We start from the raw sequence: 16,537 nt of genomic DNA on the forward strand, positions 1-16,537 counted from the left end.
TAAATTTGGATAACGGTGACAAAAATAAAAAAACAAAGCCATGTAATAGACGAATAGGTATAATTTAATTGCATAGTGAAGCTATTAAGCTAATTTAGTTGAGCTTGAGCCCCATGGGTTGTTTGTTGTGCATAGAAGAGAAAAGCACAAGTATATGGAAACAGTGGCATAACGGGGAGAAACATGGGCCAATGAGAGATCCCATACTCATACTCGTAGCCCAAAGTGCATTCCATTCTCTCTTCTCCGTTTTCCTCGTTTATCTTCAGAGCCATCAACTGTAGACTGTAGTGTATAAAACTCACTCCACCACCAAACCCAACCCCGTTATTTCAACTATTTTTCATCCCTCCACTTTCCTCATTCCCCACTCTCGTGTATATAATAACAAATTAAACCCCCAACACTCTCAATAACACTCCAATGGACCCACCGCCACCACCAGCACCGCCGCCGTGGCAGGACGATCTCGCCGACGACCTCCAGTCACTCAGCTTCGCCTCCACGGCCACCACCACAACCACTGCCGACATCAAGCGCAGCACAAGCTTCGGCTCCGAAACCACCACACTCACGGCCTCCACCTCCGCCCGCATCCCTCTCCCTCCGACAAAGCCCCACGCCCCTTCCTCCGACCCCCGCTGGTCCGCAATCCACCGGATCCGATCCTCTGACGACGACTCCGCCTCCTCCGGCGGTCGCATCCTCCTCCCGTCCGACCTCGTCTTCTCCCGGCGCCTCGGCTCCGGCGACATCAGCTCCGTGTACCTGGCAGAGCTGAAGCCCTCCTCCGACGTAACGTTCGCGGCGAAGGTGATGGACAAGAAGGAGCTAGCTAGCAGGAGCAAGGAAGGGAGAGCGAGGACAGAGAGGGAAATTCTGGAGTTACTGGACCATCCTTTTTTGCCGACGCTGTACGGCGCCATCGAAGCACCTAAATGGCTGTGCCTCCTCACAGAGTTCTGCCCCGGCGGCGACCTCCACGTTCTCCGGCAGCGCCAGGCAAACAAACGCTTCAACGAAGGCGCCGTCAGGTAAGTACACTCATCACTGCTTTCTCAATTCCTTGTGTAACTAACTGCGTAGTAACCGTACTGTTTGTTGTTGCTGTTAATGATTGTGTGTGTGAGAGAGTGAGTATGAGAGTTGGAAGTGGAAGCGGAGGGAGTGGGATCCGGTGTTGGCGTGCCTAGCTAGCTAGCTAGCTTAGGGGAATCTTGAACCGTTATGATTAGTCCTAACCGACGATGAAAGTGATGGATCATCCAACCCCCTTCCCCCGCACTGTCGTTCTGTCTGTGGGATGGGACCCACCTTATGTCCCCATCATTTCTCAATCGCCGGAACATTCTTTCTCCGCCCTTCTCTATTCCCACCATCTTTCATTTAATCAAAAAAACACTTTTAACACTTTCATTTCTTAGAAGAATACTCCTCATTTTTAATCTACCACATAGTTAGTAATTTTGGAAGCATTTTAAGTGTTTTATTGTTTTCAATTATAAAATAAAAAATTTTGGTGATTTGTAATCATTAATTGGCAATCAATAGTGTTTTTAATGGTGTGAGATTACATCTAATGATGGGAGATCACTCACTTTTGTTTTGATAGTTAAGTACTGACCAGAAAACACAAAAATTGTTGGTCCCAAGACTTTTTCTTTAATTTATATTAATCAGTATTTTAAGTTAGCAGTCTAATAGTTTAAATTTAGTAATTTAATGTTATATTTTTAACTAATATTTTTAAATATTATTAACTAATTACGATAAAAAAGTAATAGATTGTGCTAGTGTTATACCATTATTCTATTTTCAGGCCACGTATTTTATTAGTATTTTTTTCTTATGTTAGACTACAAAACATGAATTAGCTCATCAAATTCTAGATGCACCTAAGTGAGTATTAAGTTTGCAATAGGCAAAAGAGGATTAAGTTTTTGTTATGTTTTATATAACAATAGCAGTACAATGTATAAGCAAACACAATTTTTGTTTGGGTATATGTACAATTTTTGTTTGGGTATATGTACAATTTTTCTATGACCATGAGTCCATGGCAGAACTTAAGTTAGTGCCCATAGACTGATAAAGTTACATAGTAATAATCATTCACGGGCTAGCTGCGTTAGTTCAGTGTAAACTCTTTTAAAAATAAACTAAATAAGTAAAAGGAAAAAGTAAAAAGAGATGAGGGTTGTGCATAAGCATAATGATGGGTAGGTCAACGTGCAATTAATTTTTGACAAGGCTTTCCAGCTTATGCTCACTTTAACCCGTTCGATTCCGTGATTTGTCTGAGCCACCACGTGTGTTTCGTTAAACAATAATAATTGGATCATCATTCTTGGCATGTGCCTATAATTTAGGTAAAATTGCTGCTTTTAAAAGTCAAATCCACCCCCTATATTAGTGTCACTCACCATACAAGCTAATTAGCTAAAGGAATAGCTCAATTTTTACTGTAGTACTACTACTAGCGGTGGAGTGGTACGTAGTAATTAACCTGCTTTCTATTTATGTGCACTGCAGTAAATTAAGGACTATCGCAAATCACAAATTTTCCTTTCCTTAATTGATATGTTTTCCTTTTTTGGCGAGATTAATTACTACTAGTAGTATATAGGTTAGGGTGTCCTTAAAAGTTGCAATTAAAAAATGAAATGCTATTTATTAATATTTTTACTAAAATCTTCATATTCGACGTTATTTGAGGTTGGGAAATACTACCATGTTCATATAAAATGCAAGGATATCCGGGCATCAACTGAGTGATATAAAATAATCTTTGATTGCATAAATTTTTGCAGGATTTCTGGCGATCTAATTTATTTAATTTTAATGAGAGGTTAATCTCGAAGTGCTCCCTTAATTCTTTGATTGGGACATGTTTCTCCTGAATCTGGTTTCTAGAGTTCATAAACCAGACATTTGGTTTTGTTTTCATTTATTATAAAATGCGCTTTCACTAACGTAACGTACTTAATTTGCTTTTGCTTGTTCCTTCTTGTTCCTGGTTTATGGGGATAAAGAAAGTAAGAAATGATGTTTGCATTACTTTTATGTATATCTTTTTTGGTATTTTTTAATGATATAAAAAGAATTTTTTTATCTTTACTTATTTTTTATCAACTATTTTTAATATAAAAATATATGTATAAAATAAGTGTACACAAGCGTAATAGATACATGACATTCTTTAAAGAAAATTAGTGTCTCATAACTTGTCCGTTTCGTGAAGCTTTTTTCCGACTTTAGATGCCTCTTACGTAGTATTAAGATTTAAGAAAGGAAAAAAAATAATAATAAACCCTACGTCTATACTAATGGTAGCAAAATTAAAGTCTGTCCTTTCATGTAAGTAACGATCTTCAAGAACATTACTTTAAAAATAAGAATATGACATGTTTGATGGAATGGGAAGATTATTCTCCAAATTTTGATTTGGTGCCATTATTTTTCGTCTTATTTGAGGCATCAAAAGTTTTCGAATTTATTCTCATTTTCTTCTTTTAGAGGACATTATCATTGTCCGAAAGATATTATGCAACATATGAAAATTCAAAAGCCAATAAATTTATCTTGTCTTACAACCCGACAATAGTTGCTATTGGTATGATAATGAACATAATGTATTTTAGACAAGTATTCTATAATATTCAATCAATATCCTAGAAGGATAAAAGAAAGAGCATGAATCCCGTCGATTGAAAAATTCAATTGTCTACAAGTGTAAATCTTTAGTGTTAATTGGATACTGAATTTGTGAAATAAAAAATTGAATTGAAGAGCATCTGGTCCTATAAGAGGTGGTTGCGATTAAGCAGTAGAGTAGGTCACGTCACCCTTATTAGAGTACAGCAAGATAATTGATGTCTCCTTTGGTTGATCCTTTCCGTAGGCCTAACAACCAATATTCTTGTGCACACTGTGTCATGTTGGCCAATAATCGTCCCCTACAGCCAATATAGATATAGATATAGATATAGATATGCCAAATGTACGCCAAGCAATATCTTCATATCCAAAATACTTACTAAGATTACAATATACCAAATTTAATTCAATGCTATTGGTGTTTAATTCACAGGTTCTACGCCTCAGAGGTGTTGGTGGCACTTGAATACCTTCACATGTTGGGGATAGTCTACCGTGATCTCAAGCCAGAGAACGTGTTGGTTCGATCTGACGGCCACATCATGCTCACTGACTTTGACCTCTCCTTAAAATGTGATGACTCCACAGCAACGGCTCAGATCATCTCTGATCAAAAGAACTCTCCTCATATATTCCTACAAAAGGATCTCCACACTGAATCCTCCCAATTCACATCGTCCTCATGCATACTACCAAACTGTATAGTCCCCGCGGTGTCATGTTTTCACCCAAAGCGCAAGCGAAAGAAGAAGAAGCAAGGCCATCGTGGTGGGCCCGAGTTCGTTGCCGAGCCCATCGACGTCCGGTCCATGTCATTCGTTGGGACCCACGAGTACCTGGCCCCGGAGATTGTGTCCGGTGAGGGACACGGTAGTGCCGTCGACTGGTGGACCTTAGGGATATTTATATTTGAATTGTTTTATGGTGTGACACCCTTTAGAGGCATGGACAATGAGCTAACCCTAGCAAACATCGTGGCTCGAGCATTGGAGTTCCCAAAGGAACCCAGCGTGCCAGCCACGGCAAAGGACCTTATCTCACAGCTATTGGTTAAGGACCCCGGAAGGAGGCTTGGGTCAATAATGGGGGCTTCCCCTATCAAGAACCACCCATTTTTTCAAGGTGTGAATTGGGCATTGCTAAGGTGCACAACCCCACCCTTTGTACCCCCACCTTTTACTAAAGAAGCTGTATCCGATGAGAGTTGTCCCGAGACTCCCATTGATTATTATTAATCATGGTACGTAGGAGCAGATGCGAACAAAAGTACAGTTATAATTAATATTATAGTTGCACGAAATTTAATCATTTCTCCCTCTTTTTTATCTATTAATTTGCACCTGTAGTTGATTAAATTTTCATCTCCACTTTATACTATTTAAGAGCCTTAAATGGCAACCAACGTTGATAATTAAACTTGATGACAAGTAATGGCGTAGCATGTGAATGGGCTCGAAATTTCACTTGGTTGGTGCTTATATTCTATAATGTAGTTGGCGATGGCAGTTGCACATGATTTTATTATTTTGTTGGAGGATACATAGCATGGACATTAAATGGGGTGTGTGATCCGAAGGTTCAACAGAACAAAATAGTGGGGTGAGAGACAACGTTGGCATAAACAAACAATGAGATTGACTTTGGGGAAGGGCTTAGATGGGAAAAGCTGTGGCCTGCGTGGTGGGTTTTGGATCTAACTTGCTGAAGGAGGAGGGGTCCCGGGTCTGGTTTCCGAATAGAGCCAATTTTGATGTTTTTTGTGGCGTTTTTATTGGTCTAGATTGAAGAACATGCATCTGACCACGTGACATGTCCTGTGTTTACGTGCACGAGACAACTGTTGTCCTTGGTTGCACCCACTATCAAAAGTTTTGATAAGATGACTCATTGTTAATATTGCAAATGTCTTATTGTCTGGGACCGAAGAGTGAGGAGGGTCCAATTTTTTTTTATTAACTGATTGATCTTGTATGATAAAGTGGACCATCAATTAGAGTCATTTTCAGTTTTAAAAGAAAATCACAGACTAATCTAAATTACTCGCAAGACTAGTATTCATTCAACCGGAAGCGCGAAGGTATACATTGTCTAGTGTCTTCTCACACATATCAAACTACAGTTTTAGAAGCACATTAAAATGTAGGTTCAACAAGAGGCATCCTAATTCTAGCTTAGCAGTGAAAATTGAGGATTATGCCATACTCCCAGGCATACAGTTTAAGCTCCTAGGGTTCATATTCAAAATGATGGGAAAATGAGCAAAGATGTAAACCATATGATTCAACCTAGGTAGATGAAATATTGAGAAGTGCTTCAAGCTTTATATGTGACAGTAAAGTATCATTCAAACTGGGAAAAACTTTACTGCACAACTGTAGCAGCATTGATATTTTGAGGACTGAATATTAGATGGTAAAATACCATCTAGAAGATAACTAAACACTGAAGATGTTAAATATTTAAATAAAATAAATGCTAGTTACATGTGTAGGAGACACGTACGCTGGCAACTTCAACAGAAACAATACATTGAAAATGCACACAAGTAATGCAAAGCTGAAATTTCAGTGCTCACCAGTATAGCCAGGGTTATTGCTGGAAACTTCAGGAACATGAACATCATCTTGCAATACATGACTAAAACAGAAACTTTTCAGAAGCAGATTGAATTGCACTTTTCCAGCGAGAATAATGACATGATCAAGGAAGAAGTTATAAACAAAAAACGTGTTATAATGCAATTGGAGTGACAAATTTCTTCTAAAAAGGATGGTATCAAATGAATAAACTTGGTTTACCACAGGCACTATGTAAAAAGTTGGTAAGAACGTGGAGTATGTCAATGTTGAAAAGCTATCATCAATTAAGTATTGAAGCCAAAAAAGAACAGAACATATAAGAAGAAACCTGTACCTCAATTTGCTTTGGTCAACTAATGCAATAGCAATATATTTACCTGACAATATGAGAATGGATATCTCTCTTCCACTAATTGATCTACACTGCAAAACGATGGAAAGGTTTGCTCACTAAATATTATAAATAAATGACAAAGTTGCTAGTGAATAAAATGTATCTAGTTGTTAGTTTCCTCAAGTCCAACAAATCTGGCATTACACACAACTTTATTTTTTATTGTTTTTTTTTGTGATAAAAACACCACTTTCATTTTCCTATTCTTATTAAAAGTGCAACTAATTTCCCACCATTCAATTAGTTCTTGTTAAAATCTAGGGCAAAACACTATAATAAGCCAACATCAATCCAAATTTACCTATATGAGCCAAAATGAAAATCGATACAGCAATGAGCCAGATCATATTTTTATGTAATTCGAACCAGGGTAGTTGGAACTTCATCCTCAAATAATTCGAACCAGACCAGTTCGAATTTCGAAGAAAAAATTGAATGTAAATCGAACCAGACTGGTTCGAACTACCTATGCAAGTAATTCGAACCACTCCAGTTCGAATTAGGGGGAAATGTGTTCTTCATGTAATTCGAACCACCCTGGTTCGAATTACGCTTAAGCAAGGTTGTTAGTAATTCGAACCACCCTGGTTCGAATTACTAGGGAATGGGCTATATAAGGAGTTCGAATCAGCCTCATTCGAACCATTCTCACCTTCCCCTGCCCCACCAAATCTCAGAGAAAACGACCCAGACTCTCTCCGCGAAAGACCTGAACGCAATATTCTGCTCATGGGAGACGATCCGGCGCGGTTATATCGCTTGGACGGAGTCGCCCATATAGCTGGGGTCATCAACGAAGAGGTTAGTACGGAAATAACTTTGTTTTACCGGTACATGTGAGTTTGTGGTTTGGCATGCGAGTAAGATATTGGTTTAGTTGGTGGTTTATTTTAGTGGTTTATGTTAGTGATTTCTGTAAATGGTTTATGTTAGTGGTTTTTGTAAGTGATTTATGTTGGTGGTTTATCTTAGTGGTTTATCTTAGTGGTTTATGTTAGTGGTTTATGTTAGTGGATTATGTTACTGGTTTATGTATGTGGTTTATGTAAGCGGTTTACGTTAACGGTTTACGTTAGTGGTTTATGTAAGCGGTTTAGTTGTGGTTTTATAATGTTAGATCTTTCATGTCAGTAGCCTATGGGGGTTTCTAATTTAAGTTTCTTATGCATATGGTTCTCGTTCTTGGTATTTTTAAGCGGCTATACATAGTAAGATTTTTTGGTTTATCAATTATCGTGTTGATTATGTTTGTCACCGGTAATTAAGTTGGTTCTAATAATGCGGTTCATTTCTTCCGCAGCCTCAGCGATGCATCAGGAGCATGCGGCGGCAGCAGGGCATGGTCCTGGATGACAGATACGTTCCGTACCTGCAGATGGCTGGTCTTTACCATCTTGCAAGGTTGAACGATAGATGGTTCCGGTTGGACGAGGCCCTTGTGAGTGCGTTTGTTGAGCGATGGCGTCCGGAGACTCACACGTTTCATATGCCGTTCGGAGAGTGCACTATCACACTGCAGGACGTGGCATACCAGCTGGGTTTGCCAGTGGACGGGCGTTACGTCAGCGGCTGCCTATCAGAGTTCCATATATACATCGAGGGTGGCCGTCCAGCCTGGGTTTGGTTCGAGGAGTTGTTTGGAGTGGTACCTCCTCCTAGCCAGGTTCAGAAGTACGCGGTCAACTGCAGCTGGTTTCAGGAGACGTTTGGTGAGTGCCCGGAGGGAGCTGATGAGGATACTGTGCGTCGTTATGCCCGTGCGTACATCATGATGTTGTTGGGCACGCAGCTTTTTGCGGACAAGTCGGGTAACCGCGTTCACATCAGATGGCTTCCGTTTGTAGCTAGGCTGGAGGAGATGGGGACCTACAGCTGGGGTTCTGCAGCACTGGCATGGTTGTACCGGTGCATGTGCCGTGTGGCGAACAGAAATGTTATCAAGCTAGCGGGCCCACTTCAGCTACTTCAGTCATGGATTTTCTGGCGATTTCCTCGGTTTAGGCCTGCAGGATTTGAGACGTTCAGCTGGCCACTGGCCTCGAGGTACTTCCCTAATCTTTGTCTATTTCAATTTACTATTGGATACCCTAAGCACACATATAAGTAGCGGTAACACATGTGCATGTTGCAGGTGGTCAGGTTACATCCCTTCCAGTAGCGAGAAGGGTCCTAGAGTTCAGACGTGGAGGCTATGGATAGACCGGTTGCAGGATAGAGAGGTCAGTATGTTACTTAATAAGTTTTTTTATTTAACCACAATTTACGAGTTGGCATCACGAGTTGCCCTGACATTGTATCGTTCTGGGTGCAGTTTATCTGGATGCCGTACAGTAGCCCTGACGTACTTCAGGTCGTGCATCCCGAGGTTTTGGAGCCTCGACATATGGTGCTGTGGCGGTCTGTTACATCGCTTATCTACTTTGCCGTCATAGAGTGGCATCAGGTAAACAGAGTTCTTCCGCAGTTTGGAGGGGTGCAGCCCCGTCCACAGGCCGCCCTAAACATCGACTTTCTGATGTTGAAGGAAGGCAGAGGCGGCGATCGATGGTTCCCGTCCCATTTGCAGAAGTGGCATCAGTATTGGGAGGACCGTACGGAGAGCGTGCTGAGATTCGATGTTGTTGCTGACCCTGGTCCGTCGCATCTGTTCTTGGATTGGTGGAGTCAGCACGGGAAGAGGTTTTTGTCTCCGGATCCGCAGTTGGGCGATCCGAGAGCCGCTGCTATTCCTGTTGAGGCCTCACAGCGGGGAGCTGGGCAAGTACCTGAGATGGATCGGCCTGACGACGTGCCGGATAGGAGGCGGGTTGATAGGAGAGCTCGCGTGGGCACACGTCGTAGCCAGCGTGACTGGGGTTGGCTTGAGCGTGCTATGGAGGCTGGCGACGAGGCCGGCCCCGCTAGGGGTCGACGACGACATCATCCTGGCAGAGGTAGAGGGCGTGCTGCGGTTCATGCCGCTGCACCTGACCCTCAGGAGATGACGATGATCAGCATGGTCCTGAGGGCGGGGATGGTGCAGGGGCGGCCTCAGTTGCTGGTGGTAGTACCCAGGATGGGGTTCACGGAGGTGAGTGGTATGGCTCCGGGATGGGTGACGGGGCTGAGCCTAGTGACGCTGGACTTGGGTCCGGTCCTTTTGGACATTACTTTGTTGGAGTACCCACCGACGACCAGCCTCAGCAGGACGGTACTCCATGGGTTATTCCCGGATCACAGTGGCAGGACTTCCTTGGGGCAGATACGCTCGATCCTGACTTCGGCAGTCCACGGTTTCTGGCGGAGATTTCGGCTATCATGCAGGAGGACGAGCCGGGCAGGAGGCGTCCTCAGACCCCTGCCACGCAGGCACCCTTAGATGTTGATCTGAACGAGCCTGCTACGACTCCTGTTGGTGACCAGTTTGCTTTGGGAGGTACCCCACATTCCGCTTACACCGCTGCATCACAGTCTGTCGCCGGGCCGTCTGCCGCACCACTCCATTTTACGCCACCCGCACAGCCTACCCCGCATGAGGACGCAGATGAGATAGAGGATGAGGAGCCGTTCATCCGCAGAGGTCAGAGGCCACAGGTTCCCCGTCGTTGTGGGACAGGCTCCCACTTGTTTAGATGATTTACATTTCATGTATTTTGGACGTTAGGGTTCACTCATGTATTTTAGATGATTTACTTTAGAGCTATTTTTCCTTGTTGTTTGCTCATTTTATTGTACTTAAAAATCTGTTATTTACCTAATGGATTAGTGACTATGTATTATCATTGAATCATATAACACTGTAGTTATCAACTTTTGCAGTCATGGGATTTCTAACCAAATTCAAATTCAGATGCAACTTTTTCATTACTAGAAGGTAAAAGGATAAACAGATAACACAAATCATCTTAAATAACAAGTAACAGGAAAAATAAAATCAATGAACACTAACAATAACAAGATCGCTACTACTGGCCCCCCGTGTGAGACGGTCCTCCAAGCTGTGGGCAACTCCTGCGGGTGTGTCCGGGTTGGCGACAAAGGCCACACCTCTTTGGCCGATTCGGATCTGCCTCGTCCATGTTCGTCCGTATCCTAGTGGATCTCGGACGACCCTCTCTTGCCCGCCTCTTGGCAGGGTCCGGGATCACGGTTGGCCCGTCGTAAGGTGGCCAGAATCCCTCCAGTATCGGCGGTGTGAATCCCATCTGGTACACACGGAACACTGAACTAATCTGATACACGCTGTGAACATAAGAGGACCAGGTAACCCGTGAGTAGGCGCAACTCTTCATAATTCGAACCACTCTGGTTCGAATTACTAATGAATTGAGTTCGAACCACACTGGTTCGAATTATATAAATATAGGGTTTGGCTCATTGCAGAAACGAATTTCAGTTTGGCTTATTTAAGTAATTTTCAACTTCCCTTGGTTTATTCTGGTTTTTTGCCCTAAAATCTAAGTATAACAATAACCCATTAATAGAAATAAATGATCCTAAAACTTCTTTTCTTCTCCAATAGGAGTGAATCACAGAAATTCTCTTAAAACCAAAACTGAAGGGAACCAGTAAAGACAAGGACAACACTCACAACAGACCTGTATGCCAATTCCAGACTCCACTGCCTTTTGAAATAGCATATCTAGTCTGACTAGATTATTAGGCAATTCCTCCTACACAACATTTATCACAAGTTTCAAAGAGGCATTTAGCCAAGCGTGGAAACATTTTAGGCAAAACAAATCCACCTTGCTGTCAAACTTAACTATATAGCAATCAATGGTGTACTTCAAGACAATATAAGCTTTGATAAATTTATTGTAGTACTAGTATATTTTAACTCATCCAAATCACTATCAAAGAAAAACTCATCTCTTAGATTCATCTTACTACAAAGACTTAAGTGTACAAAGATAAAATTAGGATAAAAGCTCATTATTTGTCCCTGAAATTTTTGGAATATCAACATGCTTTTGGAAAGATTATAACAAGTGGTCCTCAAATAGAAGTAATTAGTCCAGGAGTTACCGCAGGAGGGCCAAAAAAAAAAATCACTCCAGGATCAAGTGAATCTCTGGAAACTTAAACTGATATTTGGAAAACTATTCATAAGCTGGGATTTATTCAAAATAAAGAGCATGTAACTACTTTATTGAGCCAGAGAATCACCTTGTAAAAGGATTCAACAGAAAAGTTTGGGTTTGCACCAAATGTTACAGTGAAATAGGAAAATGCAACAAAAAACTTCTGCAACAAATATGCCAAATCAACTGTCCAGACACTGCAGAAACAATGTTCAAAGGAAAGGCATTTAGTTTTAGTATGATTATCAGCAAATGGAAACTTCAATTTTGAATAACAGAACCCGACACAAAAATGAAATACAATTTTTCTTTTTCTATGTATCTAGTCTAGAAAATGTATGTATCTAGGCATAGACCATTTGGTCACAGGTTGGTCCAAAAGATAATGTGAATATACTAAGAAATCTTGCACCTGATTAACATTCTAAGATTTTCAATGGGACAGAGCAAAGGGAAGGAGAGGAAGACTAGAAAGGTACTTGTATAGGCATAATCCTATGGTGCACACTCTCAACTTTGTGTTGAATATAGTGAGTCCAACATATAGTTGTGTGTGCCTACCATAGACAGTTTACCCTGTTAAAAAATCACAATGTTACTTCCTTCAGTAGACATACTCATGTTTATATGTCATCTAGGACTACAAGCATTTCATATAACATAGCAACTAGGAGTTTCAAGCTTCTTATAGTGGGAAAGACCTATTAGTGCAGCATAGCTCAGCCAGTGCTTGAATATCACGGTCGTTGACACCAATAGTTTTCAAAACCATCGAGGCACAAGCAAGGCCACAATCCCATGTATATATTTGGTTTACATGTGGTACCTATAAGCACGATTAGCATACAAAATCAACGGTAAAATAATAGCAGTCTGATAGATAAAGAAAAAGATATTAGCCAGAATCACATGCACTTACATCAACAAAGCGCGAGCGGCATAAGGAGGGAAGATGGGACTCTACGTTATTGTTACTTGGTGAATGCTGAAACAAGTAGGGATCTATGGCACTCAAATTATCTCCTTTCAATTCTCTTTCGTCTTCTGTTTTAAGAATCTTGTTGAATAACAGGTATAAGGGCCACATCAGTGACCAAATTGATTGTGTAGAATGTTTACTGTGAAACAGAAGTTCAGGACATGAACAGAAACAGAGTTCAAAGGGAATTTTGGGGATCCTTGTTGCGTGTGTTCACTCTCAACCAAACCAAAAGAAATGCAATGTATATGCCACGTACAGCAGCTTTTGACATAAAACTGATTAGAAGGCAAGCACAGAATTCTTCAATTTCTTTCAAGCTAGTAGTTAGGATCTAAACTTTTCCAAAGCCAATCCAAACCGCAACATCTAACAATGCTGGAATTAAAAGTTAGGAGGTTTGACTTTTCGTTACGTAAATTTTTTCACAAATTCAGAGATCAATGTATGATAAAGTGGAGATCACAGACTAATCTAAATTACTCGCAAGACTAGTATTCATTCAACCGGAAGCGCGAAGGTATACATTGTCTGTCTTCTCGCACATATCAAACTACAGTAATTTTGAATGATGTCAATTTGAAAATAAAATAAAATCTGTAATGGTTAAAAGCTAAACTAACTATAGCCTAAAATCATGCATTTCTGAAATCCTGTCAGAAGGAAATGATATCTTTGCTACAAACCTAACAAATATATAGCAGAGTTCTAAGTTGATCGCATTAGATATAATGTGACTATTTCCTTAGAAAGTAGAGGGAGCACAGGTAGAATGAAAATGTTGACTATTGAGGGCACCAAAATACATACATCGTTAAATCTATGACAACAAAAATAGGAATACCATATTTCTAAAAGATTTGGATGGATGCATATAACAAGGTGCCACCATAATGCAGGTTCAACCTTCATCTAGGAACCAAATTTCTGTTGCTGATTCCCTAATGGACCATCCTTATTTTCTGCTATCTATGCCCTGCTTTAAGGACTCCAACCTTTTCCTGCATCAAATCCGTACATAACAAAATAAAATGAACAAGTAAAACCAAGCAAGCACATAATTGAAAAGTAACAAGAAGCAACACGAACTGAAGATGATGGCACTGACGTCTGAGTGATAAACTTATCAAATAATCTTATTGGCTATTAGCTCCACAAGTTTAGCAATGGCAAAGGCAGAGGCCACTAGATTAAATACTCATATAATCAGATTGATTAGAAATAATTTGTTGAAGATATGAAGAAGTTGAAATTAAAAAATGTACTTACAAAGAATCATTTATGTTTGGAAATGGAATCTTCTAAAATGAGTTTTTCTATAAATTGAGAAGCGTAAGCGTAATCGTAAACCATAAATTCAATAACCAAGTCATAATCTTAATCAAATAACTTAAAAATGGCAAACAAGCTATAATTGACAAAACAACAATAATGGATGACAAACATTACTTGGTATCAGTTAAGCGGCCATGTAAACTCCATCTTTGGCGAAAACCTTCCATGCCTTCAACTCCACTAGCAAGAATGAGGCGCCTATGCATGAAATACAAGAATATAAGAAACTGATACATCGAGAATTTCTACATTGTATTCGTAAAATCATGCATCCAATATTTATTTTGAATGCTCAATGACAGAGAAAGAAAGATAAACATGGCCGATTAAAATGCAACCAATAGACACTAATGATTGTAGCTTTAATACAACTATATAGAGTCTAATTTATGCAAATGCATGAAACCAAGGTCCTTAGATTGGTGACTACTCTTTAATGTACCTATCCAATGACGTAACTTCTTTCTCAAGCTGGGTAACTCTCTCCTTGGCTTCATCGAAAGGCATTGATGAGCCCAATTTCCGCTCACTTTCTTGAAGACGATTCCTAATCTCCTTGTCCTGCATTTTTTTACCCAACGAGAAAAAAGAAAGAAGATACATTAACAATTAAATGCACTTCCCAGAACTCCATCCGCAATAATGACAGTATGAGTTGGGTGTAAGATGGAAAAGAAGGATGGAAGAACAAAGAAAAATATATCTGTAATATATGGCAATCGTAGCTGCTGCGTTTGGGGTTGGGCCTTGCAAGGCCGTAATGTGGGCCCTTATAAGAAGCTATTTTTGTATTTTAGTTGATGGATTTAAAAATTAAAAAAAAACAGAGAGAACCAAAAACTGAAAAATATAAAAATAGAAATAAAATCTTAGGCTTGGGTTTGTCGACCCAAATTCAGTTGTATGAAACTATGAATTATATAGTTGAGACGAAAAATGTGAGTTAAACTCTAAAATAGTCTTTAACAATGACATCGTTCACTAAAATCGTCTTTGAGATTTTAATTACACCAATTATGTTTTAGAAATTGATAAAAGTGCACTATGTTAGTCCCTAACCCGTTTCCATTAACGACGTGATGATATGGCTTGATGACGTGAAATATTAGAGACACGTGTCACTCCATAGTTTAGTCACGTGTAATGATATGATGATGTGGTGACCAATGACACGTGGCATGCTGATGTGGATGGTTGTGCCACGTGTCACAATGCTATTTGACCACATGTCTATTTGTGTCACCTGTCGCAACAGTCCCTAAAATTGAATGTCGTGCACCAAACTAGTTCCTTTACCATTTTTTCTCCTTTTTTTTCTATAAATTTCAAATTCTCAATATCTTTAAATGCATTAATTTCAATTTTATTTTTTCACACGTTATTCAAATACAAGTGTTTTTATAAAATATTTTTTCTCTTGCAGATACCCCTAACCGCCGTCTTGGAGTTGATGTGAAGGCATTTCAAACACTTTCACTACCATCTCCGACCTCTTTCAATGCTTTTATAAAATATTTTTTCTCTTGCGGATACTTCTAACCACAGTTTTGGAGTTGACGTGAAGGCATTCCAAGCGCCCTCACTACCATTTCCGACCTCTTTCGTCTAGATTGAAAAGGTCAGAAATGATAGTGAGGGTGTTTGAAGTGCCTTCGGTCTAATCCATTTACACACAACGGAAACATGTATTTCATAAGAACAAAAAAAATATTTATTTTAAATCTTGATTTCTTGTTAAAAACTCATATCTTTTAATGAAAAAATGTGTCTAATCAATCATATAATTCTTTTTTATAATAACATGCTTATATATTACAAAATATACCAATGTTAAATAATTACAGAAAAAATTATATAATTAAAACTAAAATCTTAAATTTTTTTATGAAAGCACTTGTATTTAAATGATATATGAAAAAATAGAATTGAAATTAGTGCATCTAAGATATTGAAAATTTTAAATTTAAAAAAATGAGAAAAAACTGGTGAAGGGACTAGTTTGGTTCACGACATTCAATTTCAAACACTAAAATGAGTCACTTAATGTAAAGTGAGGGACTAATTTGGTGCATCTATAACGATGACATAATAGACGACACGTGGACGAATATTGTGACACGTGGTACAAACGAACACGTGACCAAATAGCATTGTGACACATGGCACAACCATCCACATCAGCATGCCACGTGTCACTGGTCACCACATAATCTTACCATTACACGTGGTTAAACCATGGAGTGACACGTGTCATTAACAGCCCACGTCATCAAGTCATGTTATCATGTCGTTAATGGAAAATGGGTTATGGACTAATATGATGCACTTTTGTCAATCTCAATGACGTAATTAGGGCAATTGGAATTTTAGGGACGATTTTAGTTCACGACGACAATCTTAGAGACTATTTTAGGGTTTAACTCAAAAAATGTAGCTATAGTTCAAATAGTATAGTCTTTCCATCCTCATCTAAAAGTTTTGGAGTCTCACTTCTAATTTAAAATAATAAAAAAAAAAAAGATAAATATAC

General features: G+C 39.6%; 2 protein-coding genes across 7 annotated transcripts; one reads left to right on the plus strand and one right to left on the minus strand.

The window, feature by feature from the left end:
* Positions 49 to 4,975, plus strand: LOC107613700 (serine/threonine-protein kinase D6PKL1). Its single transcript, XM_016315809.2, has 2 exons — positions 49 to 1,034; positions 4,091 to 4,975. Exons 1-2 carry the CDS (start codon positions 424 to 426, stop codon positions 4,890 to 4,892), a joined length of 1,413 nt encoding a protein of 470 aa, XP_016171295.1. The 5' UTR covers positions 49 to 423; the 3' UTR covers positions 4,893 to 4,975.
* LOC110262346 (protein GUCD1-like) lies at positions 5,685 to 13,649 on the minus strand. Of its 6 annotated transcripts, none has more exons than XM_021108683.1 (7): positions 13,517 to 13,649; positions 12,613 to 12,750; positions 12,395 to 12,519; positions 11,779 to 11,890; positions 11,208 to 11,282; positions 6,571 to 6,659; positions 5,685 to 6,294 (listed from the first exon to the last, which is right to left on the minus strand). In XM_021108683.1, exons 1-7 carry the CDS (start codon positions 13,562 to 13,564, stop codon positions 6,222 to 6,224), a joined length of 660 nt encoding a protein of 219 aa, XP_020964342.1. In that variant the 5' UTR covers positions 13,565 to 13,649; the 3' UTR covers positions 5,685 to 6,221. The 6 variants fall into 6 exon arrangements, with proteins under 6 accessions (XP_020964342.1, XP_020964343.1, XP_020964338.1 ...); XM_021108684.1 differs by having other exon boundaries at positions 12,613 to 13,050; positions 13,517 to 13,633; XM_021108685.1 differs by having other exon boundaries at positions 6,153 to 6,331.

Source organism: Arachis ipaensis, chromosome B08 (assembly GCF_000816755.2).
Source record: "Arachis ipaensis cultivar K30076 chromosome B08, Araip1.1, whole genome shotgun sequence".
NCBI classification, from domain to species: Eukaryota; Viridiplantae; Streptophyta; class Magnoliopsida; order Fabales; family Fabaceae; genus Arachis; species Arachis ipaensis.